The 18381-nt window shown below is 49.3% G+C and overlaps 1 protein-coding gene across 5 annotated transcripts in view; it reads left to right on the top strand.

The window, feature by feature from the left end:
- Positions 1-18381, top strand: part of TBC1D16 (TBC1 domain family member 16) — an 86336-nt gene that overhangs the window by 2862 nt on the left and 65093 nt on the right. For 4 of the 5 annotated variants that reach the window (XM_055575302.1, XM_055575303.1, XM_055575300.1 and 1 more), the window contains exon 2: positions 16552-16797. In XM_055575302.1, the coding sequence (XP_055431277.1) occupies positions 16614-16797 (184 nt within the window). In that variant the 5' untranslated portion in view covers positions 16552-16613. The remainder of the gene's footprint in view (positions 1-16551; positions 16798-18381) is intronic. The other variant, XM_055575301.1, reaches the window with a different exon arrangement.

Genomic DNA, 18381 nt, shown 5'->3' with positions numbered 1-18381 from the left:
ATACTTCTCCCAGCCCACCCCCACCTCCTCGCAAATGACATAGGGAATCTTTTCCCACTCACTTCTGTGTTGGTGGTTTTGATGCTAGCAACCACCCACGTGTCCTCTGGGCACTTGGTCTTGCATCTCTAATAAATCTGCTTTGACGAAGTACCTGATGATATGTGATCTGAAGCATGTCCTTTACTCCATCTTCTGAACCGATATAGCCATCCTCAGAGAGGAGAAATCAGGCACTTAAGACTTGTTAAAAAAAAAAAAAAAGATCAAGTTTGCCATCTGCATGTAGTAGCCTCAGTTGTACGGCTAGCACAAGGAAAGATGAAAGAACCCAAATGCATTATCCAATCTGAATGGCATGCCCTTCTCTGCCTGAGCCTCCAACGGAGAGTCTTTCCAGGTATTTAGAGCTGATTGGAGAAGGAAATGGCAACCCACTCCAGTGTTCTTGCCTGGAGAATCCCAGGGACGGAGGAGCCTGGGGGGCTGCCATCTATGGGGTCTCACAGAGTCGGACACGACTGAAGCAACTTAGCAGCAGCAGCAGAGCTGATATACAAGATGAAGGGTCTGTATGGACTCACCTGACTGCATACAGAGATGTGGTAGCCATGCTCTTTCTGGATTAGCTCCTATAGAAACCACCATCAGCTGGGTGCACCCTGAGCCTGTGTCTGAACCTGCTTGCACACTTTGGTGTTTGCTCTGGTTTTCCACTGAGTGACCCTGAATTCAAGTGGTTGATAAATTGGTTGTTACACTCTCTGGCATTGGAATCAGGACAAAGGACATATCTATCAGATGGCATTTTATACCTTTACGATTTTTCAGTTTCTTCTTTTTTTTAATATTCATTTGGCTGTGCTGGGTCATAGTTGCAGCATGTGGGATCTAGTTCCCTGATCAGGGATCAAACCCAGGCCCCCTGCATTAGGAACACAGAATCTTAGCCACTGGACCACCAGGGAAGTCCTGGTTTTTCAGTTTCTAGAGCTAAAATGCTTTCCCTGAGCAAGATCAAGTGTGTTGCATTCCGGGAGTGTTGTCAGTATGTTCCCCCCTAGTTTGATTTCTGTTTTGTGGTGCATTACCTACTCCTTTGCCACAGACACTGAGAACCTCTCTGTGTTAAAGTTTATAGGCACAATGTACAGGTCAGATGCCCCTCATCCACTTTGTGGTTGGTCAGTGGTTTCCTGGTTGGCTTTACCCTTTTCCTTGCTTTTTGGGTTTAGTCCTTCCTCAGTATGGCTCCTGACTCATCTTTAAGCCTGTTTCTCCTTGCAGGCCCCCCTTCCTTGGCGCGCTGGGGGAGGTGGTTTGAGGGTATTTTCTGTCCAGGGGCATGGGCATCAGATGGTCTTTCTCTGAACAGGCAGAGGCTTTGGGGTTTTCCAAGGAGTGGGCGATAATCAAAGTGACAACTGGACAGTTGGGAGAGGAAAAACAGCTAAGCAGGCCACCAGATCTCCCCTCACCCTCGTTTCTTTAACTGTCTTCTCCAGTTCCGGCCTCTTGAGGGTCCTTTTTCCTTATGGCAGTTGGCCCAGGGCCCCAGCTCTAGGATTTCTGCCCTAAACTTCGTTCCTTCGATTTAACTGCAAGTCGACTGTGTTGTCCTCACTTCAACACAGAGGGCCCCATGCACAGCAGCCCTATCTTTGGGCCACGATCTTTTCCATGTTAATCCTGAATGCAAAATGCAAGTGCAGCAAATATATTTCTCTTCTGCAATGATCCCATAATTTGAACTTAAATGCAAATAAGAAGAGGGGTGATATCAGCTCCCAGGTGTCTTATCTGGGCAACGAGACTGAAGGAGACCCAACTTCCCCAAACTGTGCACCCCAAAGAAAAGGTTCCTGGTCTGCAATATTTATATCACCCATTGAACTGCAAAACTGGATGTTCCCAAAAAGACTGCGGTGCATGTGCCTGGTTCTGGGAGGGAAAATTGGGGCCTCTTGTGAGGTGTATTAGCAGCAGATGTTTTATGAGAGGAAAACATTCCTTGTTTGCATGTGCCTGGCTCGTGTTTAAAATGGCATTACCTTGTCCCTGCTCTGTGTTGATTGGCCTTTGAGGGCAAAGCAGATGAACCAGTTTCTTCTGATCATCTGGCAGGTGACCAGAGCTCAGAGCAGTTTGCTCCTGAGCAGTGTGACAGTGGCAAGTTCGGGGGAAGAATCACCTGTGGGCTTTGCCGCACAACACGTCCCCCTAAGGGTTCATCAGCCCCACTCCCTACCTGCTTCCCCCTCGCTGCAACGGACAGCTGTCACAGTGGACGTGGGCTGTGGCAGGTGTGCGGGAACTGCCAGATCACGAGCTGCCAGGACCACACTTGTCCTGTTGACCCAGGGTGGCCCTGCGGCGGGGACATGGCACAGAACAGTGAACGGGAGAAGTCTGGGCACAGCCTCCCTCCTGCCAGATCCAGGCTGCCCTGTTTCTTTCGTCTTCTTAGAAAGGTTCAAGAGGTGTCTGCACCTTTGCTCTGTTTGTTTTCCATTTGGGAATTGATGCAGCTCCTTACACCAGCACGGGGGCTTCCCTGGTGGCTCAGCAGTAAAGAATCTGTCTGCAATGCACGAGAGGCATTGGGTTGGGAAGATCCCCCTGGAGAAGGAAATGGCAACCCACTCCAATATTCTTGCCTGGGAAATCCCATGAACAGAGGAGCCTGGCGGGCTACAGTCCATGGGGTCGCAAAAGGGTTGGACACGATTTAGTGCCTAACCACCACCAGCACCACCAGCGCCTTACACCAGCACAGGAACCAAGGCTCTGGCACTTCTCTGTGCACAGCTTTCCTCTGTCCTGTCCAACTGTTGCAGAGGCTGGGTCTCCCCTCTGCAACGTCTAGGCCCAGGATCTCATCATATTGCTTAAAAGCTAGTTGCTCTGAATGGAAGTTTGATGGACAGTGGAGATGGAAAGTCCCCTGGAGAGTTAGAAGTCAGCTCTTTATAGTGTCCTTGGTGTGATGTGGTTGGCAGAAGAGCAGTCCCCAGATGTCTAGATGTTACTTCCTAGTTCTGGGACCTTGTGACTGTATTGGGTCATGTGGCAAAGGGGATTCAAGTTGCAGATGGAATTAAAGTTGCCTATTGGCTGCCTGTGATGTGGAGAGATTGTCCTGGATTATCCAGTGAGGCCATGTCATCACAGGGTTCTTGAAAGTGGAAGACAGGGCCAGAGTCAATGTCAGAGTGATGCCCTATGAGAAAGACTGCACCTGCGCTGCCGGCTTTGAAGGAGAAGGAAGGGGCCATAAGCCAAGGGATGTACGTGGATTCCAGCTGGAAAAGACAGGAGAATGGATTGTCCTTGGAACCTCAGAAAGGAGCCCAGCCCTGCTGACACCTGAGGTTAGCCCAGTGAGACCTGGGTGGACCTCTGGCCTCTGGAACTGCAAGATAATACACTGTATTGTTTTAAGTCTCTATTTTTGTGGTGACTTGTTACAGTAGCCAATACACTAGGGATAGAAGTGCTTTGTGAAGGAAGCAGGAGGGGAGATGTGTCTTTTCTAAAGGATGTCATTTCTGCGTCTGTGTTTTGCTCATTTGTGTCTTTTTTGGTGACTTTACCTCCCTATCTAAGAGGACTTTCGCTGGGTCTAAATCACTAAATCTTGGGGAATGAATTTGGGGTAATAGTTTCTTTTTTAGAAAAGAATTCTTCAGGTTTCTTTTGGCTGTGCTGGGTCTGCGTTGCTGTGCTTGGGCTTTCTCTAGTTGTGGCGAGTGGGGGCTACTCTTTGTTGGGATGCACGGGTTTCTCATTGCAGCGACTTCTCTTATTGCAGAGCATGGTCTAGGCACACGGGCTTCAGTAGTTTTGGTTCATGGGCTTAGTTGCTCCAGGTCATGTGGGATTTTCCCAGACCAGGGATCAAACCCATGTCCCCTGCATTGGCAGGCAGATTCTTAACCACTGGGCCACCAGGGAAGGTAATAGATTCTTAACTTTACCCCTGTAAATATTAGCTAGAGGAGAGCCCCACCCCACCACTGCCATGTGGAGTTACAAAAGCCTTGCTTCCTCTGGGCCGAGTGTCAGTGGCCACGTGGCTCCTGGGGAGGGAGGAGGGAACATGTGTGGTTAACAGCAGGCCTGCTGCTGCCCACTGGCTCCAACCCAGCATGTCAGAGCCAGTTCTGAACAGGGCTGGGAGAGAGGAAATCTGCTATCCTTCCCAGGCCCCACCCTGCTTCTCTTGGGGCTGCTGCAGTTTCTGACATCTCTCTTCTATTGGCACCCTCTCCCCACTCTCCAACCACCTCAAAACCTCTCTCCTCCTGGAAGCAAACTTGAGTTACCTTCATCACCAGTGTGACTTACTCCTGCAAGTCACAGAGGACCAAGAATAGTTCTCAAAGATGTTCTAATTCTTAAGGAGTTGCAGGTTAATAGGAAGAATGACTCCCTAGTCGAGTTTCTGCAATCTTGTGTTTCTTGAGCGTGTGTGTGTGTGTGTGTGTGTGTGTGTGTGTTTTCTGAGGAGAGGCCAAGTTGATCTTTTCTTTCAAATTATACAATAGCCTATTTTGTAAAAAATGTGGTCCTACCCAGTGGTTCCTGATGGCTCAGAGCAGCATGGAATTCAACATGTATTCATACATTGATCAGAGATGGTTAAAAGCCAGCACTGGCATTTTTATTTTATATCTTTTAAAATCATTGCCTTTTTTTGCATACTCAAGCTAATGCACATTCCAGATCTTGGCCTGACTCCATTTCTGTATTCCTTGTGCCAACTGCCAGGTTGGCATCGCTCTCCTTTCCATCAACAAAAACATGGCATTTGGAACTCTACTGAAGATAGCCCTTCATAAAAGGAACTTCTCAGAGATGTCGTGGGCTCAGGAGCTTATAATCTAAGATCAACAATACTGATAAGAACGTAACCATTTTAAAAGTAAAAATATTAAATGAATGCATTCAAGGAGAATGAGATTTTTTTTTTTTTTTAAATCGTTGTCACGGTTCTACCTGGAGCTGTTTCTCTATCCACCCTTCATCTCTCAGGATTTGGGGAGAGGATTTATAATATTGGTACAAAGTGCTTTGAGCATCTCAAGCTGCTTTTTTATTTCAATTAACACTGAATCCTTAGTAGAGATGCAAAGTCAGATAGCTGTTTCTGACTATAGACGTCACTGGTTTTGTGTGTCTCAGGATCTCTGCTGGTAGCATTTTTAGATTGTACGAGAGGGTCCCCTTGTACAGGTCCTCTCCGTACACCCTCTCCAGGTCCCCACCTCTATCCAGGTAAGGAGGAGAGTCAGACTGGCCCATAGAAAGACCCCAGATCTGTGAAGGGGACCTGGGTGTTCTGCTTGCTCCAGGTTCTGTACCTGGCAACCTTTCCGGAGCACAGTTTTCTGGTCTCCCATTGGGGTGGGAATCTTTGTTCCCTGCAGAACTCCAGGTCCCAAAGATCCCGGGTATAAACTGCTCTGCACATCTGCTCAAGAACTGTTCAAGGTCATGCATCTTGTGGATTCGGGGACATTAGAAGATCTGTCATCGGGTTGCTTGGTCTTTGCCAGGCCCTGGCATTGCTGCTGGCAGCCTGCCCTCAGTGCGGGGACCTGAGCTTCCTTTGTCACTGGCCTCAAGCTCCCTGTCCTTTTCCTTTCCTCCATCCATACCATCCCACTTCATCCTGGCCTCTTGGGCTGCAAGCTTCCTGGTCCCAGACGTTTTTTTAAAAAATTAATATTGTTATTTTTTTTAGGGCGGAACGGAGAATCTGTACACCCTCTCCAGGTTCCACTATTATTACTATTTTTTCACTGTGATGAAGTACACACAGCAGATTTTGAATACTGAACACTTTGAAGCACATAATTCTACAGCATTAAATGTATTCTCATCCTTGTGCGGCCATCACCCCCATCCATCTCCAGGACTCTTCCCTCCCCTCCACCCGGGCCACTCCTCTGGCCGGGAGCTTTTCTGCATACCTGTTCCTACTCCTCCCAATGGCTCCTTCCAAATAGCCCCTGTCATCCCAGCCTGCGGTGCAAGGGTCAGGCCCTTGATTAGCTCTGCCTCCCTTCCTACCAGTCTCTCCTCCGTTTTATGGGTCCCTAGGCATCTGGTCCCATCACTTCATGGGAAATAGATGGGGAAACAGTGGAAACAGTGTCAGACTTTATTTTGGGGGGCTCCAAAATCACTACAGATGGTGATTGCAGCCATGAAATTAAAAGACGCTTACTCCTTGGAAGGAAAGTTATGACCAACCTAGATAGCATATTCAAAAGCAGAGACATTACTTTGCCAACAAAAGTCCATCTAGTCAATGCTATGGTTTTTCCAGTAGTCATGTATGGATGTGAGAGTTGGACTGTGAAGAAAGCTGAGCACTGAAGAATTGATGCTTTTGAACCATGGTATTGGAGAAGACTCTTGAGAGTCCCTTGGACTGCAAGGAGATTCAACCAATCCATTCTAAAGGAGATCAGTCCTGGGTGTTCTTTGGAAGGAATGATGCTAAAGCTGAAACTCCAATACTTTGGCCACCTCATGTGAAGAGTTGACTCATTGGAAAAGACTCTGATGCTGGGAGGGATTGGGAGCAGGAGGAGAAGGGGACGACAGAGGATGAGATAGCTGGATGGCATCACCAACTCGATGGACATGAGTTTGGGTGAACTCTGGGAGTTGGTGATGGACAGGGAGGCCTGGCGTGCTGCAATTCATGGGGTCGCAAAGAGTCAGACATGACTGAGCGACTGAACTGAACTGAACTGGAGGCATCAGCCCCCCTCTGGCCTGGCAGTAACCCTCTTCCTTGGCCTGAGCCCCAGCCCTGACGTCTTTGAAGGATCGCCTCCACCATCTCCTTCAGAGCCGTGACCCTTGTGTAGTGCACCCCAGAAAAGTTCCAGCTGCCCCTCCTGTTGGCTGTGATGTGGACCCTGCTCTGGAGCAGTCATGTGCTCCCCACGGACCCCAGGAGTGTACCCTGGAGGAGACAGGGGGCCCCTCCCAGGCTGCCCCCCTGTCTCCGCTTGGCTCCAACCCCTGCCCTGCCCCCAGCCTGTTGAACCCTCTGGGGGCTCCCAGTTAGGACATAGCCTCAGGGTCAGGAGAGGGTGGCAAGTGTTCAGAGGGTGCCCATGGGAGCTGTAGGTGCGGCTTGAAGGTGGGATTGGCCCCAAGGCCAAGACTTTTCCTCTCTAAGGCCAATCGCTGAAGCCTGAGAGCCTGCAAGCAGAGGGGCTGGGAGAGGAATGTGATGTGGGCTCGCCAGGAGACAGCTGGTCAGGGAAGTGGTGGGGCAGGCCCTCCTCATCCCCACCCTGCTCCACCGAACCCTCTTCCCAGCACTCCCCCAGCCTCTGGCCTTCTAACTCCTCACCAAGCCTGTCGGAAGCCCAGGCGTGTGCTCTGCTCCAGACACAGCTTCCCCTTCGATGGTTGACACAGAGGAAATGATTCTGGCAGTGGGCATTGAAGGGCCCGGACAGCCCGATGTTAGAAATCTAGGCGGGGGACTTAACAGTAGTACAAAGGGGCCCGCTGCTTCCCAGGGGTCTGGTCGGGTGGATCTGCTGCTGCTGGTGCTGCTAAGTCGCTTCAGTTGTGTCCGACTCTGTGCGACCCCAGAGACAGCAGCCCACCAGGCTCCGCCATCCCTGGGATTCTCCAGGCAAGAACACTGGAGTGCGTTGTCATCTCCTCCAATGCATGAAAGTGAAAAGTGAAAGTGAAGTTGCTCAGTCGTGCCCGACTCTTAGCGACCCCATGGACTGCAGCCTACCAGGCTCCTCCATTCATGAGATTTTCCAGGCAAGAGTACTGGAGTAGGGTGCCATTGCCTTCTCCCCGGGTAGATCTAGGGACCCTAAAGGAGCTGGACACTGCTCTGCACACGTGTGGCTTATCTGTGAAGCAGGAGCCACATGACCCTGATCATAAACCTTTCCACCACCCCGGGGTCATAGGGACACCCCTGAGGGACAGGCGGGGAGCTGCTCCCAGCCAGCCCACTGTTCATCAGGTCTCGTTGCCAGACCAGTGGGCACTGAAGCCCAGGGGCCTCCTTGCAGGAGGTCTCTGAAGGCCATTCTCCAGGCCAGCTCCTTCTGTTGCTTATCCTGGACACAGAGCTGCACGTTCCTCTACTCTGGGTAACACGTGGGCCCAAGCCACATTTATTAACCCAGTGACAGGTGCTGGGCTGCAGGTGTGGGAGAGGCCTTCTGCAGTCTTGAATCCACCCAACACTTAACATCCAACTGGTGACAGACCAGAGGAGGCGGTGGGGGAAGGCCCTGGGCAGCCACTGACATGTCATTAATTGTGCTGATAACAGTACAGCCTGAGCGGCAGAGGGGCTGGTCTGCCTCCTGTCAGAGCCCGATTCTCTGCCTTCCTTGGGGGTTCAGGGGAGCAGTAGGTGAATGGTTCCCAGTCTCACATGGTGATGGTTGCACCTGGGCGCCCCCTCCCGCAGACCTGCTGGGTCAGAGTGTAGGGATTTGTCCTCCGAGTTTCTTAAAGCCCCCTGCTTTGGAGAAGCACTGCATCAGGTAACCTTAGAGCCTCTGGACATCAGTGCTGTTCTGGCCGAGCCCTGCTTTCTTAGCAGCTCTGCTTGATTTGGGGCAGCTGCACCCCAAGGGCGCTGTCCTGAGCTTTGGGCGGGGAGGGCCTCCATTCTCATCTGGGAGGTGGAGGCCTTTCAGCAACTGTGCTCTCTGGGATTCTTTTCCTTCCCTCTCTTCCGACAGGGTAGGGGTAAACTCAGATTTATGTTCACCAGCTGGAGGACTCGGATAGAACTGCCAAGTTAGGAATCTGCCAACACGGACGGTGGGAGCAGAATAGAAATTCACACCAAGCAAGGAACCCAACCTCTGCGGACTCGTGTGTTGCCTGGCTTCCCCATGGAGGTCGGCCACCAGACACAAGCTGTGACTGTGCAGCTGGGGGGCCCTATGTGACAGGCGATTGTCCCTCTTGGCCTGGGCGCAGGTGAGGGGCCCCTGGCAGGCCCCACTGGGTGAGGCATTCTGGATACATGGGCCTTGCCTTCTAAATAGCAACAAACCATCTCTTTCAACAGAAGCAAAATAAGGCAGTAAGGGGGATTCCAGGGGAAAGGACTGCAGGGGGTGGGGATGTGGGCAGGGAGGGCATGTTTGGAGAGCTTGCTCTGGGCTCCTTGCTTTGGCCCAGATGAAGAAGCTGTGGCTGGGGGATCCTGAGAAGGACTGCACTGGCTGGGTGCAGTCACCATATCAGCTGCCTATGAGCAGAGCCTGGTTTACCAAACACCCGGGGGGCTGCCAGTCCCCACAGAGGAGAGGGCCTTCCATGATGGATGGTGTGAAGGGAAGGCCATCGAGTTTCTGAAATTCACTGTAACAGTAGTGCTGCTGTGGAGTGGGGGTGGTTGCTGGGAAAGAGGTTAACATGACCTCCCCTTCCCCCATAGCTCCCTCCCCCGCCTTTTTACAATTTCTCATAAGTTTGTATATGACAAGTATCTGAGTTTTATTAAGCTTTAATTGATCTCCCTATTTTTTAATCAAATAATAGTATACAATAAAAATGGAAAATAGTGATAAAAACAACACAAATACTCATTCAATGAGCTGGTGAATGCGTGATTTTTTTCAGGTAAATGTATACTTTGAATTAGACTTTTTGAAATATCAGAAGTAGTTCACTGAAAATGGAACCATAAGAAAACTAGATGAAAATATAAGCCAACAATTAATGGATTTTTGGCTTGGGAAGAATGATATAAAGTGTAAAACTGATAAAAAGAAATCACTAAGGGAAAGTTACCATCGGTTTGCCTAGATGTTTAAAACGTCTGTATTTCAAAATAGGTAACACGATTTAAAGGCAAACAACAGATTAGGGAAAATATACATACGGCAAAAGATTAAGATTAAGATCTTTGCTATATAAAGATTTCTTTCCCATCAATAAGGATTCCGACACCCCAGCAGAAATATTGGCAAAGTACACCAATAGACAATTCACAGGTAGAACACAAATGTTTAATACAAATAAGGCAACCCACTCAAGCAAATGGATTATCAGAAAATCATTTTGCAATGACCAAATTAGCAAAAAGTCAAATCCCTCAAAACTCTGATACCTTTTTAGAAATCCACTGGACATTATATCAGTTTGGCCTCCCAAGGAAATAGCAATCCCAGAAATTAACCTAGGAAAATAGAATACAGAAGATTTCTGCATAAAATTGTGAAGTTTATTATTTAGGTAGCCACTATTTGGAAGACAAATATCTGGTGACAGTGGCTGGTTCAAGAATGGTGCATTCTTGTAATATATTTACAGCTGTTAGGATGGAGGGTTGACATTTTGGAATTTTTAATTAGTTAATAATGTGGTGTATTAGTTTTCTGTGACTGCCATAAAAAGTACCACAAACTGGGTGTCTTAAGCAACAGAAATCAATTTTCTTACAGTTTTAGAGTCAGGAGACCTGAGATTTTGAAGGGTTGGTTCCTTCTGAGGCCTCCCTCCTTGGCTTGTAGAGAGTTGTCTTCATGTTCACGCTACATTCTCCTTGTATACCTGTGTCTGTCTCCAAATGTCCTCTTTTTAAATGGCACCATGGACTTCCCTGGTGAACCAATGGTGAAGATTTCAAGATCCCAATGCAGGGGACTTGGGTTTGATCCCTGATCAAGGAACTAGATCCCCCAGGCTGGAACTAAAGACCTTGCGTGCGGCAACTAAGCCCTGGTGCAGCCCAACAAACAAACATTCTTCAAAATAATAATAAAATAAAGGACACCAGCCACTGGATTAGGGCCCACCCTAACGACCTAATTCTGACTTGATTATCTCTATATAGAAGCTACTTTCAAATAATGTTGAATTATGAAGTGTAGGGGCTTCCCTTGTGGCTCAGATGGTAAAGAATCTGCCTGCAATGCAGGAGACCTGGGTTCGATCCCAGGGTCTGGAGAAGGGAATGACAATGCACGCCAGTATTCTTGCCTGTAGAATTCCACCGACAGAGGAGCCTAGCAGGCTACAGTCCCTGGGGTTGCAAAGAGTCAGACATGACTGAGCAACTAGCGCACACACACGCATGAAGTGTGGGGGTGAGAACTTTAATATGAATTTTGAGGGGACACATTTTTGCTTCTAACACGTGGAAAAATATGTTATAACAGAAAGCAAGATATGATATAATTCCAGTAGGTGGTTTTGTTTTGTTAAGATAGACACAGAAGATAGGAGAAAATACACAGATATTTTTGGGTTGTTGTGAGTTCAGGGACATGTGTTCTTTATATTGACACTTCTCTGAACACTTTTCATAATTAAAAAAAGAAAAAGCTTTAAAAAAAAATAGGTCAAGGAGTCTCCACTTCTAGTTTGAAAGAGAGCAGAGATTGGGAACCAGTTTTAATTGAGACGAAATAGGTTCATGAAGGAACAAATACATTGAAAAAAATAAATGAACATTTTCTGAAGAGAGTAAATATTTGTGGCTAATGTTTAACAGATGTGTGGGATCTCCAAGAAGCAGATTATCTCCCACCCTTGAACAGCCTCGGGGCTGGAGCTGGGGAATTGTCCTTGCTCACCCAGGCTGGGTGGGGCGCCTAGGAGCTGGAGCTCCAAGCACAGAGGACAAAGTTCTCCCGTCCACGTGCGTCCTCTCACCGAGTGACTTGGGGTGTACAGTACCTGTTTTCTCGTTTGCAAAACTGTGCTGCTAGGACTCGTTTCCCAGGGCTGCAGTGGGATTTCACAGCCGATGTGGGGAAAATGCTATATTGTGAACGCTTGTATTTTGGAATCCCCTTCAGAGCTTTCAGCACATTCTTTTGATTATCCTCAACGGTGGCAAACCATCTTCACTTAAAGATGGTGTGGTTTTTGGAATCAGCTGAGCGTTGTTTGCAGCTCATTCTGGCAGTTAGGGCAATTAAACTAAGTATTAGTAATACCATTTGAGGCTCAGAAGGAGGTAGGGCCCCAGCCCCGCCCCAGTCTTGCCCACCCAGAGGCCGTGGGCCCCTGGAGGCCACCAAGCACCTGGCCCACGGCTGGTCTGAACCTAGGTGTGCTTACGTTCAAAATATAAACCAGACTCTGGAGATGCAAAGAATGTAAAATAGCTCATCAGTAATTTTTCCATATTGATTACATGCTGAAGTGATACTATTGGGGATATAATGGCTTAACTAAAAACATATTGTTAAAATGAATTTCCCTCATTTCTTTCTTTTTACTTTTTAAAAGTACAGCTACTAGGAAATTTAAAATTGCATATGAGGCCTCACATTGTATGTCTCCTGGGCAGTGCTGATCTGGAGAGGGGAATTCATTTTCTTGTATGGCTCATTAACTGATCTTGTAATTCTGGAGTGATTCTTGAATTCTAAAAATATTCTAGACGAATGGAATGAAGTCATCATTAGAATTGGAATATAGCTTTATCAGGTGATTAATTGGAAAGAAAACACATATTCTAATGTGTAGGTTCCAGTGTGATTTAAGTTTCAAATCTTGGTCAGATGTCATGTGTTCAGGCAGGAGAACTCAGTGGTTAAGATAGGGGAGATGCCCCCTCGACCTGGGGAGGACAGAAGACTTCCCCAAAAGTTGGCCTGGAGGGGGTTTGGGTAGCGAGGAACAGCCCTGCCCTGAGTCTCCAGAGAGTGGTCTGAGCCAGGGGTTGGCCACGTGTAGCCCGTGAACCAAATCCAGCCTTCTGCCTGTTTTGTACGGTGCACGGGCTAAGGCTGATTCTGACATTTGTTTTTCATAATTTTATTTATTGAGTTTATTTTTGGCTATGCTGGGTCTTGGTTGCTGCGAGGGCGTTTCTCTGGTTGCAGTGAGCAGGGGCTATTCTCTCGAGGAGCATGGGCTTCTTCTCATTGTAGTGGCTTCTTTTGCTGTGGAGCATGGGCTCTAGGGCTCTCGGGCTTCAGTAGTTACAGCATGTGGGCGCAGTAGTTGTGGTTCCCAGGTTCCAGAACTCAGGCTCAATAGTTGCGGCACACGGGCTTAGTTGCTCGGTGGCATTTTCCCAGATCAGGGATGGAACCCATGTCTCCTGCATTGGCAGGCAGATTCTTTACCACTGAGCCACCGGGGAAGCTTGGTTATGACATACTAAATGATTGGAAAAAATTGAAGGATTTTCCTGTGTGACATCAGAATTATATGGAACTGGCGTGAGTGAAATGAAGTGAAAGTGTTAGTTTCTCAGTCATGTCTGACTCTTTATGACCCCATGGACTGTAGCCTGCCAGGCTTTTCTGTCCATGGAATTCTTCAGGCAAGAATACTCAAGTGGGTAGCCATTTCCTTCCCCAGGAAATCTTCCAAACCCAGGAATTGAACCTGGGTCTCCTGCATTGCAGGCAGATTCCTTACCATCTGAGCCACCAGGGAAGCAAACAGTCTGGTGGGAGCACAGTCACACCTGCCCGAGAACTGCCTACTTTCGCACAACAGGGAAGAGTTGAATAGTCTCCATGGTGACCATTGGGCCCACAGAGCCAAAAATATTTCCTTTCTGGCCCTTTACAGAACCAGCTTACCATTTCTGGGGCTGAGGGGTCAACTTGATTCTGTAACCCACATTGAAAGTGGGGTCTCAGGCTTGGGGGATGCCTGAGAAGGGGTGGATTCGGGACCCTGGACATGGCCAAGATGGAGGGGCTTCTGTGGCTCAGGGATGAGAAGGCAAGGACCCCAGCTGGTCCTGGGTCCCCAGGGCTGGTGATTTTCAAAGTCATCCTGCCCTTAGGAACTTCAGCAATGACAGAGAAGAGACTAGTAGATTTCTCTAGGTAAAGGTGCAGGGATGGAAGGGTGGCTCCGGGGGGTGGGGGTGCCATGGAACTGTGTTTGGGAGAGTTAGTAGCCCCAGACATAACTGGAAATATACAGGTAGAGGGGAGATCAGAGCAAGGGGCTCAGAGGGGCAACCAGAGAGCCATAAGGGGCTGAGGATCCAGCCTTCAGCCGCCTGGTCCCAAGACATTGAAGGAATTTAGCGCCAAGACCACCCCTTCCCTGCTGAGCCAGATGGCCCCCTCATCCCTGCTGTCTGCCCCAAGAAACTGTCCAAGCACTGGACACAAAGAGAACTCCATTTAGGGACCATCCTAAATCAGCCCTGGGCTTAGGGGTAAGTGTACAAAATGCAGAAAGTGCGAAGAACAATATAATTTACCCTGAGAACCTCTCCAGTTGATAATTTAAAAAAACTTTATTGTGGTAAAATATACGTGACACAGGGAATTCCCTGGTGGTTAGGACTCTGGGGTCTCGCCCATTTTCAAGTGACAGTTCAGCGGCACGGGGGACACTTGGGTCCATGTTGTGCAGCCGTCTCCAGCATCTATTTCCATAACTTCTTCATCTTCCCAAACAGTAACTCTCCCCATCAAGCACTAACTCCCCAGCCCTCACCCAGCCCTGGGCACCCACCCTTCTGTGCTCTGTCTCTGTGTGTTTGACTGTCCCAGGTACCTCATGTCAATGCAGTATCTGTCCTTCTGTGACTGGCTGGTTGCACTGAGTATGTCCTCAAGTTCCATCCATGTTGTAGCAGGTGTCAGCGTTTCTCTCCTTCTGAAGGCTCAGTAATACCCCATCATATGGGCAGACTCTGTTTTGTTTATCTATTCCCAGTCAATGACTTTATCATATTGGCTTCAAATCTTTTTTGTTTCTTTCTCTGAGAGTTGGAATTGCAGCCCATCTGCGACACTCCCATTCCAGCCACCTCACCCTTCAAGGCTGGCCTGCACCCTGCCCAGTGTGGCCTGGGTCTCAGACCAGGAACTAGCTTTCCACACATCTGTTCATTTACACAGGCGACATCATGCCCATGGTAGGCACTCCCAGCTTGGTAGGCAGCCTTCATGAGCCCCATGGACAGGAACATTTGGTTGGTTCACATAGCTGCTGCCTGGGCTTCTGTTTCATTTTTGCTGGAATTAACATTGCTTTTTGCCAGTGTGTCAGGTGTTGGGTTTTTATTTCATGTTCTCAGTCCCTCTGTTTCCTCTTCTGTGAAATCGCCTGCTTTTTCAGTTGGGATATTGCTCCTTTTTGCAGGGAGTCTTTAGGAGTTCTGTATATGTTCTCAAGCTGATTCTTTGATTCCTAGTTTATATTTTTTAAAGAATGAGTTGGGTGTTAACTCGAGTCCTTTATCTATCACTTGTGTCCCCTTCCCAGCAGAGGCAGCAGCATGTGTTAGGACAAGAGGTTGGGCTTTGGGATGATGATACATGGGTCAGGTGAGGATGGAGAAGACCTGGAGGGGTAGGAAGTAAGAGGGAGAACCAGGACACTCCCTGGGAAGCAGAGGGTTGAGAACCTTAGGAAGGAAGGACACAGTGGTGAACCCTGAGCAAAGAGAAAGCCTGGAGGTTTCCCTCGTGGCTCAGATGGTAAAGAATCTACCTGCAATGCAGGAGACCTGGGTTTGATCCCTGGGTTGGGAAGATCTCCTGGAGGAGGGCCTGGCAACCCACTCCAGTATTCTTGCTTGAACTGTGGTGTTGGAGAAGACTCTTGAGGGTCCCTTGGACAGCAAGGAGATCAAACCAGTCGATCCTAAAGGAAATCAGTCCTGAGTATTCATTGGAAGGGCTAATACTGAAGCTGGAACTCCAATACTTTGGTCACCTTATGTAAAGAACTGACTCATTAGAAAAGACCCTGATGCTGGGAAAAATTGAAGGCAGGAGGAGAAGGGGATGACAGAGGATGAGATGGTTGAATGGCATCACTGACTCAACAAACATGAGTTTGAGCAAGCTCTGGGAGTTGGTGATGGACAGGGAAGCCTGGCGTGCTGCAGTCCATGGGTTTGCAAAGAGTCGGACACAACTGAGTGACTGAACTGCTGTAGGAACAGGTTCCTCTGCTGCTGCTGCTGAGTAGCTTCAGTCGTGTCCGACTCTGCATGACCCCATAGACGGCAGCCCACCAGGCTCCTCCGTCCATGGGATTTTCCAGGCAAGAGTACTGGAGTGGGTTGCCATTGCCTTCTCCAACAGGTTCCTCTAGACCAGTCCTTTTGTAGGAGGTGGACACTTTGGGCTTGTGGGATCTTAGTTCCCAACCAGAGATTGAACTTGGGCCCACAGCAGTGAAAGTGCCCAGTTCTAACCACTTTACTGCCAGGGAATTCCCTAGACTGGTTATTCATGGGGTGATTTTTGCCTTCAAAGGATATTTGCAATGCTGGAGACATTTTTGGTTGTCATAGTGGAAACGGGTGCTAGTGGAATCTGGTGAGTCGAGGCCACGGATGCTGTAAAACACCCTACAAAGCACAGGACAGCCACCACCACTAAGAATGGCCCAGCCCCGAGTGTCCGTCACGCCACAGTTGAGAACCCATTTCCTCTGTATGGCCTTGTGCTAGCAGGACCCCTTCTGTGGTTGCAAAGCTTCCGTTTACACTTACTGGTGTGGGACACGATGCTGCCCCAGGAATGCCCCGTCCATGTTGATGACCTTGGGCCATGCCTGTCCTCTCTCTTCCTCCCCCAGGCAGGTCTGGAAGAGCCCCATCTGGGCCCAAGTGTGCGGAGGATGGAAACACTGCCCCGGCAATGTCTCTGGGCCGCCTCCTTCGCCGGGCCTCCTCCAAAGCCTCGGACCTCCTGACCCTCACCCCAGGTGGTGGCGGCGGCGGCGGCCCCCCCTCCGTCCTGGATGGGGAGATCATCTACTCCAAGAACAATGTCTGTGTGCACCCCCCAGAGGGGCTGCAGGGGCTGGGGGAACACCACCCAGGTGAGCCCGGCGTGGGGAACCTGGGGTCACGGGCTGGGAGAAGAAGACATGGGGTCCAGGTTCGGGGAGAGCTGGCTGATCTCTCTGAAGTTAGCAAGCTCTTGCATCACTTCCCTGTTTGCCCTAATTTCCCCATCTGGGAAGCACACCAGTGACCTTTGACTCACGGAGGGGAGGCAGGATGGTCAAAGGGGAATTAGCTGTTTTTGCAATGGAAGAGGGCATTCATGTATACAGGGCTGCTGTGAGAGGGTTGCTGGGAGGCGGGAGCCCCCCAACTGCAGGGAGGGAGGCGGGGCATTGTCTTCTTCAGGAAGCTGCCTGGTGGGGGGTTTCCCCCAGGCCCCCTTGAGTTTGGGTGCGAACGCAGCCCTCAGGTCAGGCTTGGTGGATTCATCCCTTCCTGCAGCCCAGAGTGTGGGATGGGGACCGAGCAGGTTGTGAAGCGGGCCTGGGACGCTGGGGACATGGAAATCATTGATCCTGCGCACCCTTTGTGCTTAAATCCACTGTTTCTAAATGGGGGAAGGAAGCTCTCAGCCTCTGCACAGATGGAGATGGAGAGTCCTTTCCTGGCCCTCCACACCAGAGCCTGGAGTTACCCTGGGCTGTTGGAGGGACACTCCACTTCTGTGGCTCTCCCGAGTCCCAGGAGTGGGCAACTCTTCCTGTGCTGACAGTGACTTTGCAATCTTTTGCCGAGCCTCAGAGAAGGAGACTGCATTTTTTTCCAGGGCTCCAATTGTATTCTGAGCCCCCAGATAGTGAGCTCTCTTGTGCACTAAGGGAGTGGGCACAGATTCTGTCAGGAGTGCCGCTGATTGTGACTGTTCTTGGGCAGGGAACCTGGGGGTGTTAGACCTGGTTAGCGCACCACCCATACCTGAGTCCCTCAGCCCTGCTGCCTCCAGGAAGCATCCAAAAGATGGATTAGTGATACTAGAAGCCTGTGTGGTCCTTTGTTATTTGTGCAAATGTACAAGATAAATGTATTGCTTTATTTAATTTGTACAACAGTCTCATAAGAATGCCAGAGCCTGGGCAGGCCTCTCTCTTAGAGAAGGAGGCTGGTGTTCAGAGGAGCTCCCCAATACCAGCCAGAGTAGAGGCAGAGTGAGGGCAGGCCCTAGGCTCTTCCTGAGGCCTCTCTAGGCTGCTGAACGGGGCTTCTGGGTCCCCAGTTCCCGTGCACCTGCAGTCTGGCTGCAGCCCACCCGTGTCCAGACAGAAAGTCTCACATCAGACATCAGTACATTTAAAAATTACAAATTACAATCAGATCTGGGCACTTCACTGCATACAAATTAGGTGTCGACAAAGTACTGAATAAATAAATTTATTTTTAAAAAGACAAAAAGTTTAACTTATGCTAATGAACTCTTTGGAAAGTATTCTGTCCTTCTGCCTTGATAAGCATGTCTTTACAGCGGACAGTTAGGTACAGATTTAGAGTCATCAGACCCTCTAGGTTCCAAAGCAGGAGAGCCGACTTCCAGCCCCAGCTCTTTCCTGGATTATAAGAACCCCGAGCCTTCTCCAGGGGACATCATAGGTCAGGCGAGCAGGTCCTGGAAGCAGATTCTG

The sequence above is a fragment of the Bubalus kerabau genome, chromosome 4, assembly GCF_029407905.1.
Source record: "Bubalus kerabau isolate K-KA32 ecotype Philippines breed swamp buffalo chromosome 4, PCC_UOA_SB_1v2, whole genome shotgun sequence".
In the NCBI taxonomy this organism is placed as follows: Eukaryota; Metazoa; Chordata; class Mammalia; order Artiodactyla; family Bovidae; genus Bubalus; species Bubalus kerabau.
This window is presented reverse-complemented; position numbering and strand designations above follow the sequence as displayed.